The sequence below is a fragment of the Nesoenas mayeri genome (genome assembly GCF_963082525.1).
Source record: "Nesoenas mayeri genome assembly, chromosome: 4".
NCBI classification, from domain to species: Eukaryota; Metazoa; Chordata; class Aves; order Columbiformes; family Columbidae; genus Nesoenas; species Nesoenas mayeri.
This window is the reverse complement of record NC_137540.1, coordinates 48,411,178-48,434,309: the sequence shown is the minus strand read 5'-3', so window position 1 is coordinate 48,434,309 and position 23,132 is coordinate 48,411,178. Positions and strand designations below refer to the sequence as shown.

The 23,132-nt window shown below is 40.0% G+C and overlaps 1 protein-coding gene across 1 annotated transcript in view; it reads left to right on the top strand.

Annotated features, from left to right (window-relative positions):
- CRACD (capping protein inhibiting regulator of actin dynamics) overlaps positions 1-23,132 on the top strand; it is a gene marked incomplete at both ends in the record, with an annotated part of 55,755 nt that overhangs the window by 21,453 nt on the left and 11,170 nt on the right. The window contains 3 exons of the mRNA XM_080343781.1: positions 10,333-10,468; positions 19,460-19,624; positions 22,174-22,242. Coding sequence (XP_080199907.1) covers positions 10,333-10,468; positions 19,460-19,624; positions 22,174-22,242 — 370 coding nt within the window. The remainder of the gene's footprint in view (positions 1-10,332; positions 10,469-19,459; positions 19,625-22,173; positions 22,243-23,132) is intronic.

Genomic DNA, 23,132 nt, shown 5'->3' with positions numbered 1-23,132 from the left:
CGAGAGAGAGGCCAAGGGCAGTGATGGAAGGAATGTCAGTGATGCACGGATGGGGCTGCCATGGGATGAGGTGCCTGTACAGCACACTTTTGGTAGATACTTCCCCAAAATATCTTGAGAGGGAAAATGATGTGATCAGGAGTTGATCAGTCAGTTGAGTAGTGGTATTGTCAAAAAATTCCAGACAGGTGTTATTGATTATCTAAGAGATATTTGACCTCAAAAGTTTAAATTTAGGTTTAAACTTTACATTGATTTTGAATTCTGTGCCTCAATGGGCACGAAGGGCACAAGAACAAATTTTCAGTCAGAGAAAAGATAGACAGTACAGCTATCAACATAGCTAAATAACGATCTTTTTAAGGGGTTGAAATTTGAGTAAGAAGCCTACAGAAAGTGGAAGGAAACTATGAGTTGCAGAGGGATGCAAATGATAAGGGATAATAAAAGGATAATTTCATGAATTCTTTACTGACAGGAGGAGGACTAAGCAAAGAGTTTGTCCTCTGTAAGCAAGGAGGGAATGATGGCAACAAATAATGGCAAGAAAGTCACAGTGTTTTAGTCCCTTTTTAACTTTCATCTTTACACAAAAAAAAGGGGGAGGAAAAGAAGAAAACAAAAAGCAACACTAGGTGTACTTTCAACATCACATCTGTTTTTAGCCTGTGTGAACTTTGTTACTGTGAAAGCAGTTTATATTATGTTTGTGCATATACGAACAGCAGGAACATCACAGCTTTGAGAGAATTTGTATGCCAAATAAAACCCAGGTTCTTCTGGAGGGTGCAGATTGGAACCCATATTCATGTGTTTGTTTTCATAGAAGTTAGAGATAGGAAAGGCTTGTTCAGTGCTCAGCCACTCTTTCTGTGATAGCTCCCAGCTGAGAATTTACCTCAGAAAACAAAATTATTCATCTGACTTTCCTAAACAGCGTGCTCAGCTTGGGAATTTCTGCAGGTATTTGTGGTCTTCCACTCCTCCAATAGCAACATATTATATAAGTCAGGTCTAGGAGGTGATACAGTTTGTTCACTGTTACTCATCTCTTGTATCTCCATTTTAGTTTGTGAATATTTAATTTTCATTTTGCATTTCATGTGAATGAGAACAACTCATCTGCGTCAAATGTGGCCTTGGTTACTAACTGCTGATCAATGGCATTCACTTTCGTCATCATAGAGACTGGTCTGAAAAATGAATATAATTATATTTTCCTCATCTCTCAAGTGACTCTTTTATTATGGCTCAGGTAATTACCTGACATGTACCTTGAAAGAATATATGGAGATAGATTAAGTAAGGGAAAAAAAAAATGAGCAATCAGGAGAAACGGCTCTGTCTCTTTCCTTCTGGACTTCATGTTGCCTCTTGAGCAATGTCGGCCCCTCCTCTGATGGCATCTTTGCTTTGCAGCTCAGATTCACCTCAATGGGCAAACACTTCATGTGAAGGGTGTCTCCCATGTTATTTTGGTGAGGGTTAGTGAAAAAAGTAGGAGAGATGTTATGTCTGTCTTTTCCTAGCATTCCTGTACTACCTGTAAACATCCAATTTGGTGCAGAGGACAGTCAGAAGCAGGACACAAAGATCCACATTCTTGCTCCAGGCCACCTCAGGGATTTCACTAAAGGTTTGATCCCAAGGTACAGTCTGTTTTCAGCATCTCATTTAGATGGACTTTTACAAAGCAGACACATCAAGGTAGTTTTTGACATACAATCTTCCCCAAAATTTCCCAAAGCAGCTCATGATATTTTCAAATCTTCATTAAGTGAAGCCTTGTTTTCACCTCTAACTCAAACTCTTAAGCCTAGTATATACGCTTCTATAAGCTTCTGATGTCTGTGTACTGTTTTTTCTGCGTGACTATTAGATCTCAGCTCATGAAAATGATTCACCACCAGTTCAGCTGTTCAGTTTCTAAATTTAAGAGTGGGGAGGAGGGAAACCCAACAACCTAAAAATGATAACTTGCAAGAGTCTGCTTTGTTAAAATAGGAAGAAAAAGAGAACTTTATTTGATGTGTTGGTTTATTAGCTGGTCGTATACCTATACATTAATAGATCTCTGTTAATTGAAGGTGCTGATTAAACACAAAAACAACCAGACATAGAGAATCATGGGTTTTTGTGTTTTGGGTCCAGGGGAATGTCCTAACTCCTTATTGGACAATTTCAGCCACTACTACAAGGTATCTTCCCTCTGTCACATTCAATTTTCATACATTGGGCTTTTTTTTTTTTCTTATCAGCCTAATTTCTTTATTTGGCTTTTGTCAGTCTCCTCATTTCCTTTGTAATTGCTTCACTTTTCGTGCCTTCCTGACTCCAAGGGGAGTGCCTTGGTGCAGTGGTGCTTGGTGTCCACCTTTTCCTGGATCTTTTGTCTTACTGTAACTCTAATTTCAGTAAGCCCAAGCAGAGCAAAGCAACATGTGGACATTGTAAAGCTTTTAGAAACAAAGCGTGCTGGTATTTTCCTCACTTGTGTCAGCTGACATGGCTCCATGTTGAACAAATTTCTTATTTCTGGTTTACGGGGGTGTATTGCAGGAATGAAGGGGTGTTTCGGGACAGAAAAAGTTGTGACAAAGAGCAGCTTTGCTGTTCTTCATTTGCATGGATCCTTTTATAGGTGTTGGTAAAAGGTTGTTTCACCTTTTCTGTAATTCATATTGCAGCTGAGCAGCTCAGGAATAGTAGCGACAACCATTGTGAAAGTGGTTATTTCTGACATGTACTGAGTGGCATGTGGTCAGGATGGAGGGGTGGGGAAAGCCTTCCTGAAGCAGTCCCAGGTCTCTTGATAGGATGTAAGACTAACATTGTGCTCAGTCTTTTATTAATCTTACCATTTTTTGACAACTCAGCTCTTGCCTTCTTGTTCTCAGGTATGTGAGCTAGGACTTTTTGTCACTTCTTGCCATTTTATCATTTACTAGAAATTAGCACCAAATGCCATAAACTTGCCATTTATTTTTTTTTCAGCTGCTACTTGAGTGCAAAAGTGCCTCATGTATGCTGTAGTTTGTATATGATCCTGAGAACTCTTCAGTAGGCTTTCTTTCTACAATAGCCATCAACATTTTATACCAGGTCCCACTCCGCCTTCTTTTCTCCTGTCTTTCATCTTCAACTCTGATCATGGCTAGCTTCATTTTCACCCTAGTAACCCCCAAACTATTTTTTTTAAAACTCTGGTCTTCACTTTTTCCATCACAAACACTGTCTTGCTTTAATCTCCCTGATAGGTTAGGCTGCCCTGCTGTCCACTTCTCCTCCTTTCAGATGTTGTCATTGCATTCCCCCTTCTAACCATTGTATACTTTATTTCCTTGCAGATTCTGCATGGCAACTGCTTTTTCTGCAGCTGGTGAGGTCTAGGGCTGGGCTCCTGAACCAGAGTTTTCTCCTGTATTATAACATGCTGTCTTATTTCCTCTTCTTCTCCTTCCTTATGAGCTAAGTGCAATCACTATATAGCACTTATTCCTGCCAAGGCTAACTTAGACTTTTCATTTCCTTTTCTCTACATTTTTGCCATATTTTAGAGCAAGTTTTGCATAAACATATGCTGCTGTTTGATAGAACGGTGTCACACACAGTGGATTGCCAGGTCGTGTGTGAAAGTTGGACCAGTTAGAGCCCTGCTCCTTCCAGGAGTCTGCAAATTTCTGTAACAACTGGCAACTTGTCCACAGTCCTCAAGCCATCTCAGCGATTCACTTGCAGAATTCCTGAAAACAGAGTGATACCTTTCTTTGCTCTGCATACTGAGACATTATGAGGTTGGAGGATTTGAAGAATAATTACATAAAATTCATGTGTCAGTAACTATCTAGTCCCATCCCATTACCTTCTTGCCACAAAGCAGCAAGGGCAGGGCTGCTCCCTTGGGGAAGGTGGGTGAGGCAGCAAGGGAGATCCCACAGCATGGTAGGGAGCCCAGTCCCACAGTATTTAAGCAAGGCAGGTAGGACAGATCCTGGGATGGTGGCCAGGTCCAACCAAGAGTACAGATAAGGCCATATCTGGATGATAAGACAGGTCTGAAGCTGAGCCAGAAAGTCAGTCTGTAGGTCAGGGTCAGATCCACTGATCACTGTGCAGGTTCACATTTGAGAAGGCAGGGCCAAGGGCAAGCCAGGAAATTATCTGCAAATTGAGGTCTGGATCAAAGGACTTCATGGCCAGTCACAGTTGTGCCAGAGCTGGAGAACTGCACTACTCCAGCACAGCTCAGATAAGAACCAAAGCCTCAACTGTGACCTTAAATAGAGCTACGGGACCCATGTGTGTTGATGGAGGTCGCAAGTGAGGCTGATCAAGGACATTAAGGCTTCTTAGTGGACTCAGGAGCCCGACACCTCCCATGATGAATTTCTAAGCCCTCAACAATTATGATTTTGGTTAGATTATTAACATGCATTGAAGACGCATCAACTACTCAAGACTAGGCTAGATCCCTACTTTAAAAAAATATATTAATTAACTGTAAGTTCATAGGTTGCAGATCTCCCAATGGCATCAAACTGGAGCTTTGTATAAGACAATGTTGAATAATGTTTTTTGAAATGAGCAGACTTGCTAACACAGAGGCTGCAAAATGGGTCATTGGCATCAGTGGGACTTTGGTGGGTCATAACAATGGGACTGTGCAGTTTTCCCAGAGTTAGTGCACTGGGGTTCTGCAGTTCCTGAAGGCAATACAGTTATATCTTTAGATTGAGCACAGAAATGATCCCTAAATTTACTTTATGGAAAAGAATCCTCCAACTACCCTGCTGAAAAAAAATGTCCCTTTTGCCTCAGCTTGTAAGGACCATGTTTATGAGTTTGTTAATGCAATGAAGCAACGTGCTGTCTAAGCGCTGTTGTAACTCAGAGTTATGTTGCAGTATGCACAACATTCCCAATCTAGGCATGACTAAAACTCACAGTCCAGCATGACAGATGAAAGAGAGGACACGAAAAATACAGCTCAGAATTACAATCCATTTTCGTCTATTACAGTATTAATGCATCTCTGGAATGACTAGAAAATGCAATTTATGTTTTTCTTCTCTAGCTGCCCTGGGGACTTTCATGGGATATGCAAAGAGTTAGAATTGGATTTCTTTTTTAAAACAAACATTTTGTAAAGGCAGCCTATCACTGCACTTGTCATTTCCCTGGGGCACTATTCTGGAAGGTGACTCTCAGATATCTTTGAAGCAATTATACTGAGGGTCAATACCTGGCTAAAACAAATTTGCTCTTGCTTTACATGCTTTTTGAATTTTTTAGCCATAAAAGTGGCTTTATGTTAAAAAGTTGGCTCTGATTTCTAATGATTACAGAGTTGTTTTCTAATGGAACTCTAAAAGAGTAAAAGTCATGAGACTGGTTTTTTTTGGAGTCAGTCTCTACAAACATGAAAGAACAGAACAACTCATTCTTTCCCTTTATTTTCCAGTTTCTATTTCTAACTCTTTAATATCGGAGTGGGCGGAACATTTATGACACATCGAAGAGGCAATTGGTGGTGCAAGCTTTCTGTACTGCAGTAATGCACCCATATGGGATTATGCAAGAGCTGAGACCTCAGTGGTCCCTGCTGGCAAAATATCCCCCTTTTAAGGACTGCACTTTTGTCTTTGAGAGGAGAAATAGCTCTGGATGAAAATGGGGTCTAAAACATAATAGCCACCATTATCAAGGTAAACTTGGACTCGTGTTCTGTGCAGTATTACCCCTGCACATATTCTGATGCAGTACCACAGCAGAATGAGTTGATTGAAGTCCAGACTGCAGATGTCTGACTCTTTCCAGCAGCCCTCTGGACATGCAGCTAGTATGGGAGCTTGTGCCACTGTTTTGCTCAGCCAAACCAGTAAGTTGTGTGGGGTTTTTGTTTGTGTTGGTTTTGGTTTTTCATATATGTGTATATATATATTTATTTATTTTTTCATTAGTTATTCAGCCAGAACAGCTCTCTGAGTTCTCTCAGGTAAGCGATGAACACTAAACAGGCACAAAAAGGTGATGGGAACATGTAGGAAGGAGGATAAAGGGAGAAAGGGTGATACCTCACACAACCTGGACTTGGAGTAGCTAATCCTAAAAAGGTACAATGCATAGCAATGGATGATGGGGATCCAAAGAGAAATCTCTCTCAGTTTGCTGATCTTCATGGGAATGAGCAGGGCTTTTCTTATAGGTTCAGGGTGGTTCCACTCTGCTGTGAGGGATTTGTTTCATGTTTCCTAGTTTCTTAGTACACACAGACACCTCAGCAAGGATGAGTAATGGAAAGAGGGGTTACTGCACAGAGATTTTTGGAAGCCAAATTCATACATAGATACATTAGATCTATGACACAATATCTATGTTATTTGTTTTACCTGTAGTTTGGGGGGATTCTTCCTTTCCAGGGGAATAATCAGCACTGAGTTAAAGAGTCTGAGACATGTACTTATTTTGTGCAGAAGAAAGCTAGTTAGGGATGAGATGTATTTGAGGCAATGCTTTTTATAGCTAAATGCAGTTAAACCTGGGCTAGGAGTCCACGTCTTGTCCATGGTGAAGAGATGGTGTGATCCTTGTACACCATGCCTTGCATTATTTCCCACCTGTTTGCCACTACTGGATTCATTATTAGTAAAAAATCCTGTGGGATGGTTGGCTCTGCTGTACTTTTATGTACTTAGTGTACCCTCAAGATAAAGACATATCCTGGTGCACTCTTGTTGTGTCAAAGCCCATCTGTATCAAAGAATCCCTCATACATCCTCAAAAATGTAGTAGTTCTTAAAAATTTCATCCTAATAAAAGAAGGTGAAAAGTATGGTCTTAGTTTTGCTGAGAAACCAAGTATTCAGACCTGCCTTCAGGAATCTGAAAAGGGACACAGGTGTGGCAAAGAAAACTCCGAGAATGAATGGAATTTAACTTTGCTTCACAAATGAGAAAATTCATTCTGAATATTTGTTTATTGGAACTGAAACTGGAACATCATGATTGGGTTGCAACACATCTTCAGAAAGAACATCTTTAAGGGTTTGCTAAAAGTGCTTTGTATTTTGGTATAGCACATCCATAATTCATTTAATCCAGTCAGGTTTCTGGAAGTGAGTCAGATGATGATTCAATTATTTTCAGCACAAACAGCCTCAGAAGTGTCATCATCAGTATTATCAACAGATGTGCTCAGAAACTGATGCCACCGTTTTCCCATATCTCTTGGAAGTGATATGCTGGTCTGAAACTGTAATACCTTCAACCAGGGCTACAGCGATAGCCCAGGTTTCTGACACACCATGAATATATCGAAAGCTATTCCTTGTGTCAACATGCTTTTTAATCGAGGGGAGGACTTTCTGAAGCATGGTGTGTAGATGTGGATTGTGAGGATGTTATTGTATAAAGGCTTCTTCAGAGGTGGTAGCAGTGAAGGAAACTCAATTATTCATATTGTATTGTAACTTAAAAGAAATTCAGTCTTTCTGAAAGTAGAACATGAGGGGAGTGAATAAAGGGGTGGAAAAGGACCTTTATGATATTATCTGTCAAACTCACAGCTGGGAAGATATGAAAGGATCGTGGGCTCCAACTGAGTAAAATGAGAGACCTTTCAGAAGGCTCAAGTAGCCTGGAAATCACCTTAAATGCTATTTAAACTCACCAGTAAAAGAAACTAGGTTACTACAACGTGTGAATATGTTTTATTCAATGTGCTTTAGCTTACGTAGACATTTAAGCAAAATTCTTGAAACATTTTTACTGGTTATTGGATTTGACTAGCAAAATTGCTCAGTCACCCAGTTATGAAATACACAGTACCTCTGCAAAGCAGTTTGAAGGGATACAGAAAAGAGAGGTCTTGGGTTAATCCACTGCCGCATTTCACATAAATGTTTCACATGTTCTGACAATTTGGAGTACATTTGTTTTGGTAGCAAGTTAGATGAAAACAAACCAGACAAAACCTTTCAAATATGTTTGGCCTCCATTCTATGAAACAAAAATGTGTGATGCCATTTTCATTCATCTGCATCTTGTAATGATCAAAGGCTTAAGCTGAAAGCACTGGCCTTGCCTTCTGCAACTGCAGCAGTTTCTTCACACATTGAAACACACAAATGAAGGCTGGGCTAGTTTGTCAAACTTTGCATGTTCCCCTCAGTTTTGGTTGTGAGTACAGACTTTTTTCCCCCCGCCGTGTTGAATGCAGTGCTGGTTCAAACAGACCTACATGGTTGTTTGGAAAAGCCAACTTTCACTCAGCTTCATGTCAAACCACTCATTTTGCAAGCCAGCCCTGCTAGGAATTTGTCTCCTTTTAAGGAGCATTTCTCAAACAGTGTTTCATGGGCTGATTCCTAGACGGCCAAGGAAGATACATATATTCCCATGCCATGGAATTTCACCACAGCTCTGTGTACAGGCTGAGTCATGACGATTTGCTGTAGAAACCTTTTTGGAAGAGAGTTCAAAAATATACTTTTATGGTTTCTCTAATAATAGGTTTCTAAAAGAAGGTGTATTACCTTTAGCAGCCAAAGGCAATTAAGTTGTGGTTTTTATTTAAAAAATAAAGCTAAAATAGAATATACCATCAGTTAAATGTCCCCCCTCTTTGATGACTAAAAATGCTATGAAATATTGACCAGCTCTTTGCTTCATTGTCTGCTGGTTAGTTTCAAATAAAGCATGTTGTTCAAATATTAATATGGGGAAAAAAATAGTTTTTCAGTTATTCTGTGCTTGCATGAAGGACAGAATGATATAGGGAACTGTGTGTGTTCTCCCCAAAAGCTTGGATGATTTATTTTGTGAGTGCAAATCTATTTATGTATAAACGGGTGAGGTGGTGGGAGGCTTTTTTTTCTATTATTTTCAGATTACCTGTAAGAAATAATTTAATCTGTTATAAAAGGCTGATGTAACCATATATAGCATTCTTTCTTGATAAGAAAAGATTATCATTTTTACTTAAAAAGATTGTACTCCAGGTAAAAAAATGAGATTAAATGTAACAAATACATTTCAAATACTTTTTTTTCAAAGTATGAATGGAATTATTTTGAGCACTTTATAAACAGTTATCACATTTTAAAAGGGAGAAGAAGATAATGTACTGATTTTTCTTAAATATGTGAGGCTTTAATTTTACTTGTTTTACTTAACCCTCTCTCAGGAAGTATCATCTTACTTGGTTTTGCTGAAGTATTTTTTTACAATGTTTTTATCACACATAGAAGGTTGTGTAAATTAGATTGGGATAAAAAGTTTTCCTTACTCCAGATTTTTTGTTTACTGAAGCTGTAAATGGATTCTATAGAATTGCTAGTAAGTCATTAAAAGGAGAGATTTAAGACCTCTCAGGTGTTTAATTATCTTCTCCCATGGCTTTTGTCATGTTTGTATTTGACTGGCTTTCTGCTCCCCATAAAATACTCTAGGCTAGACAAAACATGCCTTTCAAACTCAAACATCTTCCTCCAGAATGCCCCCCAAGTCCCAGAGTAGCAACCCACAAACCCTTTAAAACAAACAAACAAACAAAATCAGTTTTCTTGGTGAGCCTTTAAAATCACCAGTAAATTAAACCAGTTTTTGTTTAATCCCTTTGCCCGTGGGTATAGAGTAGCCATATACCGAGGTCATTCGTGACACACTCTCCTCCTTGGCATCAGTAACTCGTTTAACAGTAACACATGGGCATCTCTCGCTGTTTGTTGCTACTCAAACCCACATGGGATGGTTTAATAAGCTTCATATCAGTTTGAGGGTTTGATGATAACATTTTATTGTTAGCATGATCATACTGGTGGTGACAGGAACAACTAAGTAATCAGCTAAATGAGGCAGGTCTTTAGAAATAGGTTATTAGAGTATATTACCTTGTTTTGTGCTATGGAGCTACCTTTGCTTGGGACCTGCTGTCTTGCATTAGTGTCTTAGCGTGACTAAGCAGCAATGTGGGCTTTCTTAAAGATACAGTGTGGCAATGTATGCACTGTCATTGTCTACCCAGTGTCGTAAAAGTAAGATTTAGATTTGAGACTTCTAAGGAAAATGGATTGAATTTCTCAACATGCTTATTAAAAACACCCCACTCTGTGTGTTTCCAAGGAGGAAAACTCTATGTGAAGGAATCACATACCTCCCTTAAACTTTTGATAACAGTAAATGTTTGGATACCTCTCTTCTGAGAACGTTCAAAGCTTTTATGTACAAGGCAAGTGGGTGGGAAAATCTATACAGCAGAGTAGCTATATATGAAGGGTCACTCTCATTAATGAATTGCTGGTTTTATTTGCTTTTTTACTGTTTTTTTCCCAGGTCCTCCCATTATTCTATGGGCAGTCGAGCTTTTTCCCATGACAGTATTTTTATACCTGATGGGAAAACAGAGAGTGAACAGGCCATCCAAGCAATGTCACAGGAGAACGTTTTAGGAAAAGTCAAAACTCTTCAGGTAAGAAACTGTAAGGGGGAAAAAATATTTAAAACATGGTGGAAAATGATCTCCAGAATGTGTTAAAAGTGGGTAGCTTTTTCAATAACCTTGAGGCAGTTTCTCAGCCACATAAGTTGTCTGCCGAAAAGCCACGTAAATAATTCTGTTAATCTGCAGAAGGTCTGGGTTTTGGTCTTGAAAGGTATGGTAGTGACGCTGTGGGCAAATCTGCAGAAATGTCTGCGTCTTGTGTAACTCATTTAAATGAACTCATGTTTTCTGCGTGTTCTAATCCGTATGCCTGAGACCTACAGATGTGGTACTGGGTGAAAAAATGAGGGTGTTGTTGACGACAGTGAATGGCATGCAGAGTGAGAGTTCTTTGCTGAGCTGATTTAATTATCCTTTTTCACGTATTACATTTTTTTTTCCTCTTTCTCCCTGCTCTTTCAATGGTTCTCATGAAAGGTGGATATGTTTATCTCCCCAAAGCAAACAGCACAAAAGTAACTATGTAAACAATACATTTGGGTATTTGCTTCTAAAGAGCTTTATATGACCTGCATTATCTTCCAGAACTCTGTCCCATTAGTGCTCTAACCAACTTTTTGCTTCCCTTCGTGTACACCTGTAAGCTTCCCAGCTCTTTGCCTTTCTAGACCTTGAAAGGGCTGTCCTTCAGAAACATGTTTCAGTTTATTGCTCAGGATGCTGACATGTCCTCTCAAAACGCTGGTAAATTTTTAATGCTGTGTAGATGCCATTACCCTGTACCTGGCTAGTAAAATACCATTGATTTCCTCTACATCCAAAGTCTACCCACAGTCCATCTCTTTTGGTGAGAGATCACAGATGGTAGGCAGAGCAGACCTTCAGGATGAAATTGTTCCTCCTCAGCCCGGTGCTGTCAGCAGACAGAGCACCTGAACGGCATTGATTGTGCTGACTGAGGATGAACTTTGAAGTCGAAACCCACTAAGACAGCTCCAATTTCTCCATGCTGTTTTTTCAGCTTAAATTTCCCTGGGTCAGGTAGATTCAGTGCATGCTACTTTCCAGGCTAGAAACCATTATATTTTAAATGACTGCTGACTCTGGACAAAGATGTGAAGCAGTTGGACCTGTCTTGCAGAATGCCTGAGTGTCCTTTGGATTCAAAGCTCACTGACTTCTTCAGGGAGCTGCACCCTCCCTATCTATTGGATCTTGGCTTCAGTACATTAACTTTTTTTCTAAATGCCTTTTTACTTCATAGGAGCGGCTTCTCCCATTTCCAAACTCACCTTAAAATTTCCAATGGAAATTATTGCCTTCACTAAACTCAGAGACATGAAAAAACGTACAGTTGCAGTTGCTAAAAAACACCTTCACTAGGCAAATGGTAACTTGGGAAAATTAAAGCAAAAATAACTGTTCTTAAAAGTCATAAAATAAATAGTAGTGATATGCTCTTGCTCATGTGAACTTTGCATGAGGCTTTTTTTTTGTATGGTTACTTGCACGTATTTTAAGGTGAAGTGTTGTTTCAACTGCTTGATGTCTAAAGTGTGCTTACCTTTTTCTTTAAAGGACAGTAGATCATTTTTCTCATTTTAATATAGCTGCAACCCAGCCTGTAACAACACCCCTAATTCAGCTTTTACCACTCTGCTGCTGATGGTGATATCTAGAACAATCCAGTCAATTGGGAAGGAAATCCATAATAGATACATTGTAATAACAATAAAAGATTATAAATGACACATACAACTATTTACATGTTTACACAGAACTTAAATATTCATCTAAATGTCCATTTATTTTTTTCATAACCCCAGGGAAAGGCTCCTTATAACAACTCCAAGGGCCACCTTTTGTGTCTGCAAAACTTGCTGCCCAGCACGACTCTTCCCATTTCCCTAGCCGTGATTTCTGCAACTGTTCTCTGAGTTTTAGGATAGGATCATGCCAAAATCCCACTGCATGTTTTTAGATTTGCCTTAGACTTGAGTCCTAGGTCTGACCAGTTATTTGGAGTACCATTCCTGTCGGAAGGTTTTATGCACTCACCACTTCAGACCCCATCCTTTTTTTTCTAATGTATTCTGAAAGGAGACTGTGTTTGCTGCATGATTTTTCAGTCGCAGAAAACACTGATACCTGGTCACTAGTATCAGAAGCACCTACTTTGAAGTCCCTTTCTGCAACCTCACTCCTGCTGGGAATGTTATTTCTTCAAGTGGTGGCACAAGAGACAGTCATCTCTTCTGAAGTGCGTTCCACTCCTTAAAACCAGTTCTGTGGCCAGCTCCCAGTGAAGCCATTGCTACACCACCAACACAACCGTGGTTTTGCCCAGGCTTGCCTGTCACGGTGGAAGCACAGCACTTCCAGTTTCCATTTGCCTGGCAAGATGCTTCTCCATAAAGAGTGTTGCCAGGATTCAGTGCACTGTGCTGGCTTTGAACTTGCTGTATTCCAAATAGAGACCAAAAGCTCTGCAGATTTTTGACCTCTTCCAGGACCTTTTCTTTAGGGATAGTACAGTGAACATTCCTGGAAAAATTACATGTTTTTTGGAAGGGACACCATGCTTAGAAGCCCAACTGATAGCATGGTGAAAAGGGTTTTGAAATCAGAATAGAAATGTAAACCATTTAATACTAGTGTTGCTGGACCTCATTCTGCTGACCACCAAAGCATTTCCTCCTTCTCCCCTTGCATTTCTCCTGACTGTGGAGTGTTGATGGACCCACAACAAATACTGTGTAAGAGTACAAAACTCTGTAGCAACCTGGGCAGCCTATACACTGGTTCAGCTGCTTATTGTAGGAATTCTCTCTCTCTGATTATGTGTACAAGGTAAATTAGTTCTTTCTTTAATAGCTCTCATTTCTTTTTATTGATTTTCAGATTGGCAGCATTCATCTTATCTGGCTTTCTGTAAATGGATTTGGTCATGTTCAAAGGATTTAGTGTGTGCTAGAAGTCAGGCTGAGAAAAGCCTTCTTGTTAACCTCCCATAGCCTTTGTGTGTCCCAAAGTTATTTTGTGCTGGCTCAAGCCATCTGCTGTTGTAAAAGCAGTTTTTTCCTTGTCCTTTGGATCTGTTGAGATTTATCATCACTCAGTTTTTAAAAACCAGCGTAGAAATCCAGCCTGAACCTGCTTTCACAAAGAGATGATACCCAGGCACTGGTCCTCCTAATGCTGAAATCCTTTAGTTTCTGGGGATCTGGTGTTGTACTTCTCACACAAGACTGTGAATGAGACACAAGGAATGTTTAAAATCTAAATCTATTAGTGTGTCAGAACAAACCTAAAAGAAACCCTGGGAGCTTGTTTTCACATCATTCCCTTTCATAAGTTAGTGTTTGTTTTTTTCTTGTGTCAAAGTGTGTTGGATCCACTTCCTCACATTTTGCAGCTGTGGCTTTTCCAACTACTGATATTTTCCAGAAACAGTCACCAAACAAACAGAAGATAGTTTTTGTTTCACACTCACAAAAACTGTACCAGGTAAAATGGAAACTTGTTTTGAGAATTTGTATCTTGATGTATCTAAGCCATTATCTCCCCCTTTCTGTGACAACACTGTGGTGTGGCACTGCTGCTTCCTCTGGACACCTTGTTCTTTGCCTCTTGCCTTCTCTGGAAGTATCTCAAGTCATCTGGCATCTGTCAGGCTGTGGCAGTCAGCTGCAAGAAATATTAAAGGTTGACTATGCCATATGGCTTATTGCATTTGGAAACTAGTGGGCTACATCTCTACTGTTTCATGTGGCCATACGGTTTAAAACCAACCTTCTGCTCTTTAAATTTGTAGAACATCCATTTATCACACAGGTATTAGTTATGATAAAACATGTCTTGGGCATCCAGACATCTCAGTCAAATTCTAAAGGACAACATTTTAAATTCATATTTCACCGGCTTGGTAATGATGAATGTCCCAAATAGTTTTCTTTGTCAGACCTAATGGCTGTTCAGTTTTGGTTCCCATTTCTTTCAGTCATTAGCACATCTTAGCTAACGATCAAGCCGGTGCTTCCCCTACTGTGCATTGCAGATCTGTATTCTACCAGCAATTCTCATTGTTGTTTCTCTTTGATATTGCCCAAATCTCACCAAGGCTACCAAGTCATTTGCTAAACCTCAAAGCTATTACCTTTTAACTTGATGCTCTGCATTTTATAGAATTGGAAGTGAATTTTCACAGCATGATTGCCCAGCTTTGTATTTCTTACAATTCACTTCTTTTTTGTCAATATTATCTGGTGCCATTGCAACCTTCATATTTGACAATAATTTTCACTTTATAAACTGAATTTGTAATTTTTTTCTTAATCATTCTAGCATCCCTGGGGCAGACCCCATTTTTCCTATGATCATATTAAGCCCTGGAAATGAGCTTCTGTTTTCCTTACTTGCATCCACTTTGCTTTTGGTACTCTGCAAGGAGAGACTCTGGAGACAAATGCCACAGATCCTGTAAGTATCTTCAGGCTTCTCCAGAAACTCTTGCTCTTAACAGGTGAGGATCTGTAAGTGATGCATTGCCACTGTATACCAAAATCTTCATTTGCGTTGGATTTGGTGCAAGTACGTATCTCTAGAGATCCATATAGTTTGCTTCTTCACCATTCTTCTGTTTTGGACCCTCCTAAAATCCTTTCTTGAAGTGTAATACTCCAAGCCACATGCTGCTCCAGCAGTGGAGAGCGGAGTAGTTCCATCCCTGCATCTTATATCTAAAATACCTGTGGTAATACTTCTTATTTTCCTCATTTTCAGTAGGTTTACATGTTAATTTTACATATAGCAATGCAACTTCTCACATGGTGCTTTCCAGTTTATTCTCTCTCTTTGATTAAAAAAAAAAAATGTTTATGTGGAGTGTTTTGCTTGTTTAGATATGATGCAGATTGTCCTGTTTGAATAAAGAAGTAGACTTACTTCCATAGAAAGAACAATTAGGTAAACTATTTTTTAGCCAAAAAAGAAACCAAAAGAGAGACAATATGATAGAGATACATGAAATCATGAGTGGGATTGAGAAAATGAATAGAGGACAATTATTCAGTCTTTCACAGCATGAGAACACATAAGCATCAGTTGAAACTAGTAACACTTTCAAAACGAAACAAATCTTTCTTTATGCATAGTTGGACTGTAGCGCTCCTTGTCATACAGCACTGTTATTTGTGAAATATTTGTAAAAGTTCAAAGAGCAATGAAACAAATTCATAAAAGTTCTCAACTGGCTATTGACTCCAAAAGTCTTCAAATGCCACAAATTTGTGGAGCGTTTACAAAGAAAATCTCAATATGGGCTGGCCCTGTTCTTATATATTCTCAAGGCATTTGATTCTTGGGTCACTGTGAGATACTGTACAGGACCATGTGGCATTTCAACAGTATGGCTCTTCTTAGGACATGTAGTATTAAGTCAATATTTCACAAACGTATATAACTAAAAAACATAATTTCATTTATTTCTGTATCTGGGCATTGCAAAGAGACATTAAAAATAGGTATTTGAGTTGAAGGCAAAATATGACCAGCATTTCTTTTAAGACTTGTTTGAATGGGATCAGTTGAAATAGTACACTCTGAATGATTTTTAACTGAATAGAATAAGCAGCTCAGGGGATCCGATTTTGGATTCACTTCATGCATGTAGGCATAAGAATGATGTGGTTTCAGGGGGCTGAATCCAACATGCATGCAGGGAGACATGGACACAGAAGAGGAGCCAAACTGCAGTGAAAGAGGAGATATACAGCCTGATCTGGGCTCTCTGCCGGTTCGTATGGAAAGTTAGTTCTGTGGCATTTCCTATGCAAATACAAAGAGTGCTTTGAAAGTCAAAGCAATTTAATTTGTTGCAGGTGCCAACCAATGCATAGCAATTTAACTCAGGAGTTTTATTTCTGAAGTTATTAATGATAAGCTGGTGTAGAGATGTCAGTTAACTAGTATTACCTTTTAGCATTAAATTTGGCGTGAAATATAAGTCCACCTGTGTCATGGTCCAGTTACTGAGGAAGATTTTAAAAATCAGATGAGTGCAAACTTTTAGTTTTTTGCTCAATTTCTTTGTCTTTATTATATGTGCAGCTCTTGCCTTCACACTGAATGGCACCATGCCAGTAACCACCCAGGCTGGGTGAGAATAGGCAAACTCTCATGCACCTCTTGTATCACGTAGTAAAAAAAATCCAGGATGAGGTAAAGCTGGTCTGGAGCACAGGTGGATGATCCCATTCCAAAGCTCCCCTGTGCAAGTGGTCCCTCCAGCTGCTGTTTCACAGTGGTGGTAGCTGTACTGTTTTGGTGCTGAGAATGGTTTGTGAGTCCTGTGGAAATACTCATCTGCAGGCTGCAAACTGAGGGACTGGGAAAACCCATTGGAGTTGATAAGGCTGGAAGTGGAAGGTGCAGGTGGGAAACATTCATCTCTTTCCTTCTGCTTCCAGCTGACAGCTGCATTTTGGAGCAGGATGGTGTTTTCTGGCTGCTAAATTACAAGCGTACTTGTACAAACCAAAAGGGACCAGGTTCATTTAACTGAGACCAAAATGCATCTATGGAGATTTCCAGAAGGGTATTTAAACACCCTGTGCATGACTGTGCAGTGCCAGAAGAATAAAATGTCTTGCCTGCAACTGCCAATGACTAGAGTTGCAAACAATCCTCCTTAGGCAACCATCATCTACATGCTGTCAGCACAGGGAATCTGCAAGTACAGAGGATTTGTAATTTTGTGTTCAGAAATATATGTCTAACGGAAACTTTTGAAAAATTTAAAGCAGATGTTATTTTTCAGGGAACATGGCCTCTTCTCAATGGTCTTGCAGCTTAAATAGATGTATCTGGGTTGGACTGTATGTGTTCTTCCAAATAAGAGTTGTATTTTTTCCTTTTCTTTCAGGGATGATGTATTTTTAGGGTTTTTATGATTGACCAGGTAGAGAATGTGTCTGTATGATTTTTTTTTTGAGAGAGGATAATTGCATTGTAGTTACAGTATAAGCACAATTTAAAAAAATAACAAGGAGCAAGTTTTACATTGCTCTTTGAAACTAATAAGAATACATTTGCTCAGTGGTAACAATAAGCTGTTTGAGATTTTGACATTTGATATTCAGCATCAGCTTTGGAGATCAGAATGCACTGAAAGAACTTGGCCAATGGAAAACTATTAGTAGCGTTCATTTAAGCTAAGTTTGTTTAAAAAATTTCAATAAATAAATAATACAGAAAAGAGCCTTCTGTCCTGGAAGGAATGTGAGGGCTACTAGAATTTCTTCTTCAAGATGAAAGCTTGGGATGACTTGAGGAAACCCTCACCTGTCGACTATGGGTGCACCGCCAGTTAATCTAGGTGGAAACAAAACAGCCATTCAAAACTGCCCGCTATGCCAAAATGATGTACTACATGAATTTGATTATTACTTTCTGCCAAAATCCAAATGGGCATAAACAACATGTAACTCAGGAGACTGAGGAAAAAATATTCTAGTTTAATAACCTGATTATGAGGAGCCTCTGCATGTACTTTTTATCTTAATAGGTCAATACAGAAATCTGGTAATGTTTTGGGGTAATACGGATAAAATTTATATTTAGTCCACTGGGCAACGATGGCAAACAAGACTGATCTGACCTGGATCCTTTCAGAAGTCCATCTGCTGCTACTAAAGCGTATCTTCCCTTGCCAGCTTCTCACCTGAGCCATGCTACTGATTCTGTGCTATAGGAAAAAAATATATCTTAGTTTTACATGCTATCTACTCCAGTCTTCTACTGTTCTCAGTGGCAAACTTGTGTCAGGGGTCCATCTGTGTACCTGGTGTTCTCACTGAATAGAAGCTGCACCTTTGAGCTGAGTATCGCTGAGCTGTAGATGTTCATAGTAACACCAGACAGAAATGGGAGATCTCTTTTGGAGAATTTTCTGTGCTTGAAAGAGAGAAAAGCAGGAAAATAACTCCATGGCTCCTTCTTTACTGAGAATGATTCTCTGAAATATTTTGGGAAGAAAATCTATCAGTAAATGTTCCTTACTCCCACTTGCTCCTTCAATAGAATTTCTTCTAACACTCTTGCAAGAAGTTTACTTTCAAATACTGGATGCTATGTGTCTCTGCCATAGCCAGAGCCGTAATTTCCCCAATTCACCCTACCAGAGGACAGATACTATATGCTACCTATTTTACTCATCTTATGCATAATATAATTCAAAAGTACCTTCTTGTAATCCTTGAGAGAACATTAATTCACGAAAGAAAATAAATTATGGGAAAGCTCTTTTATCTGTGCATCTACTGCATGTTCTCTGCAAAAACACCTTTGTGCAAAAGCAGTGATGTGGCAGAGCACGCGAGCATGAGCAGACAAGAGTTTGTGCACTGTTGCTACGAGATCAAGCAGCTACAAGAAGCTGAGTTTCCCCTCCCTTCAGAGTTTGCCTCCTCTAAGGCAGGATTATGCCAAACACTTTACATTTAAAACTCATGTCTAAACATTACAATAAGGAGACTTTTAAGAACTACAGATGCAAGACATGCAGAGTTTGGTGGATTGAAGAGAAAACAGTAGCCTTTTGGGGCAGTTCTAGTTTCTCAGTGTACACTTGGCTCATAATTTTCTTTCTTTGCAACAGTAAGACCTCATAGCTAGCTTTTCAAAACAAAGTCTTAACCTAGGACATAGATTAAAAAATAATTTCACAATGAGTTTGCAGAAGTTGACAACACTGATGAGAACTCAAGTTGATCACCCAAAATCAGAAGTCATGCAGTAAATTCCTGACCTTGGTCACTTTGGGGTAGAAAGAAGAGGGGTGGTCACTGTGTTGCAGCGATGGGAGCTTCAAGCTGATTTGGTTTTTTTCTTTTCCAGAGTCAGAAGTTGCCCTGAATGTTTTTGTGCAGCTTTCAGGTGGAGAAGAGGCACATGCCAGACTTGGCTTGTTTTGCTGATAATATAAATACCTTTTTTATTTTTTCTTTTCTTGTTTTTCAGCAACAGTTGGCCAAGAATATAAAATTTGGGCAGCCTCCACAAATGACAGTTTCTGTGAGGACAATGGGGGAGGCAAATGCCAGTATAGAAGAGGACGTCTTGTTCAGTAGCCCCATGGAGATTGAGACTCAGCAGGACACAGCGATCCCAGGCAGTGGTAATAAAGTAAGCACTTTAAATTGACATATTCATGGCATTATGGCAGTATTAAGCCAGTAAAGTTCACTGAGGCGTAGCAGATGTCTCCAGTGAGGCGTAGCTGAGCCCAGCGGGCTGTTTTATGTGGGTGGGATCTCTCAGCTCATGCTTCTTGGACTGGTGAGAAGCGTGTGCTCTTGGCATCCTGAGCCATGTCCCACAGAATTACTGGTTTGAACGTCTGCTCTGAACTTCCAGCAAAGCAGACATCACTCGCAGCATAGCTAGAAGACAGGAAATTTTTCTGAGACAGAAAACATCTTGAAATATGGACTTCCCAGCATGGGAAGTTGTGCACAGCATAGAATGGCAAAAAGGAATTCATTCAAAAATGAGAGGGCTCTGGAGCCTAAATCCATGATATCCTGGATCTTGGGGTAAATACCTGTATTTCTCATGGACAGGAACTGATTGCAAAGAAGGGGGAGAAACATTTTGAGAATGCTCCCTAAATCCAAACATCCAATATAATTCAAATAAATATTCAAATTATGCATGAAGATGCTGATACTGGGAACTGTAGGCGTTCACGTATCCAGAAAGGGTTTGTTCAGACAGTGAAGAAACACAATGAGTGATGGCAGCTCTCTGGAAATCCTCTAAGGCAAGACTGGTTCTGTGTGCTGCTGTAGTGGCTGCAGGGAGTGCAGGGGACAGAGGGACAAAGGAGGGTGACTTTGTGGCTGGGAGCCCTTGGGGAAGGCACACAGCATCCCACTGTGTGTGTGCAGTCCTTGGGATCCCAGAGGGACACAGGGGCCTGGGATGCAGCTGGTGTTTGCTGGCGCTAGTGCTAGCTCTGTGAAAGGCAAAAGCAGCAAGTGGCCTCCCCAGCTTTTGCCCATATTCAGGCAAACACACAGAAAGGAGATTTATGGCTGAGGTGGCCCAAATTCTTCATCAGTCTTTAAGGGGCAACATAGCTCCTGTGTGATCACTTCCCTTTTGGCAGTGCTCGGGTCTGTCACAGAGCCAAAAATTTGGGGAGGACCTGCACGCTCACACCTGTCCCTCTGCAGTCTGGAAGGATAAAAATACAGTCAAACTAAGGTGTATTTCTTGTGTTTCACAAATACTCCTTTCTGAAGCAATCATTTCAGGTGAATCAGGAGCATCCTGTGTGCCTCAGAGCACGAGTAGTGCAGTGGGATTGTGGACAGGTTTTTGGGTACGTACCCTGTGTTTGACACCATCATTCATTCTCTGCAGACAGCCTTCTTGCTGGGTCCTACAGGAGACCCAAATGTCACCTTGTGGCCTCCAGCTCAAAGGAGAAAATAATTCAAGTACTAGAAAACCACTGGAGTATCTTTGTGTAATAAGGAGCAAGTGATTCGATCCTTACCACCTACTCTTTCAAATCTTATGTTTTGTAAACAAAATTAATGCCCCTTTGCATAGTTCATTTTCAAAACACTGAAGGAGCAAGCATCTCTGCTCAGAGGAGGCTGCAGACACCAACAAGCCAATGCTCCATGTGTAGGGTCAGCCAGAGCACTCTGCACTTTCTTTTTCTCTTACTGTGCACAACTCATTACTGCTTCATCCAAGATCTCTGGTGCATGGCAGCGTGCCCGCTTTCTGCTCCCGTCTCTGCTGTTGGCCTTGTGACTCCTCTTCATGTGCACCTGCATAGGTCCTGGGGGGGACGAGGTGGCTTGTGAGGAGTTGGTGGCCAGGACCACACAGCATTTCTTTACTTCAAATACGTTTCCTGTCTTCCTTTGTGACATTTGATTTTTCCTGACTGAGTAACTTGGATCGGTGGCAAGAGTTCTGTATTTCATTTAACCTGTATTTGGAAAGCAAACGTTTTAGGCTTTATACTAGGAATCAGAGATTGTACTTCATCTTGTGCACCTGGTTTAATGGGATCTCAACATACCTTAGCTTATAAAGTAATAGTGTGATATAATGATTAAAAATAGTGGTTTTGGGTGTGATGAATGCTGCTTCAACCCCTACACCTTAAAAATCCCCTCCTGCCAGAGGGCATGGAGCGGGACAGTAGCTGAAGTGTCCTAGTGACTGATGGGCTCCAATTGCTCTGGGGCAGCTGGTTTGCTTTGTAAGAAGAGGAGTCGTCAAGAATCTGGAGTTGAAACTCTTTGCAGCAAAGGTAATGCCTGTTCAGGTTCCTGTTTGTTGTTGGTTTGTTTTGTTCTGTTTTCCTTAGGTGTAGGTCGGGAGAAAATAAAGTTGTTAAGAGCTGGTTGAAATCCTGCAAAGCTGTGCTCTGTCTTAAGTTTTGGGACCTGGTTATCTTGCTAAGGAAGCACCGAGTCTTTTTTGTGGTGTCTTGTAGCAGCAACTGCTTTGGTATAGACAGCAGGGATTCAATGAGAAGCAAAGAAACTCATAGCATTTAGGAATAAGAATTGTTTATCCATCAATCCTGCAGTGACAGGAAACAGGGTAAAAATCCTACTCCAACATGCATGATTTCAGAGTCCTTTGAACCACATTATTAGATCCTTCGCTTTCTAATATCTAGCTCTGGTAACCTTGTTTTCTAGTCCACTGACACTCCAGATTTCTTGAGAACAATGAACTTGCCTGGAACAGGACATGAAGTGGAAGAAAAGGTAACAAAACTTTTACACTCAGTTTTCACCAAATTAATTTCTATTTATTAGGAGCCTAACAGTTTTTGCTCTAATACACATTTCACTGTTCCATGTTCATCCAAGATTTTGTGAACATTGCACAGTTTGAGGGCTAGTAAATAAGCAATAACTGAGATTGAGAAATCTTTGGGAGTCGATTGCAGGAAAGAGCAGAAGTCAGTCTCTGCCAGTCTTGCAGCATTCCTGTATTTGATGTATTAATCACAGAGCCATAATTTTCATAAGCATTTATAATACTTTGTTATGTCTACATGCAATTCAATAAGCACATGCAAAATGTTCCATCAGCTTTTAAGTAATTGATTCCCTAATTTGCATATGTTTAACCTCAGAAGATTACAGAGCTGTCTAGAAAACAATGCATGTGATTTTCTTTCCATACAAGAGATGTTTTCTCCCTGCTTTTTCTTCTGTCTTCTTTTCCTGTTTGGGTTGTGCCAACTACCAGTCTCAGGATGGCAGCTCAGGGACTTATGGGAGAGACTGATTACAGGCTCACTCTTGCACGTCTAGACATGCAGTGCCACTGTATTTGTTCATTAATCTCACTAAATCACTTTGTGCTTTCTGAACCCAAATATTTGAAGGGCAAGAGAAAAAAAAAAAAAAAGCATTGATCAAAGCCTGTATCATCTTATTTTATTTTTTGTTGTTCTTTGATGCTGTCCTGGGCAACTCCACGTGACTGTGACAGGAAGGTTTTCCGCAGGCACCGTGCCAGTCTGAGATCCAATGCCGTCGTCATCTCCCATGCAGATAGTACAGCTCTGTAGCTGTTCTATTATAATGCTTAGATAAGTCAATCTGATTTGCTCTTGCCTAAAGTGTACAATCTAAATTATTTAAAG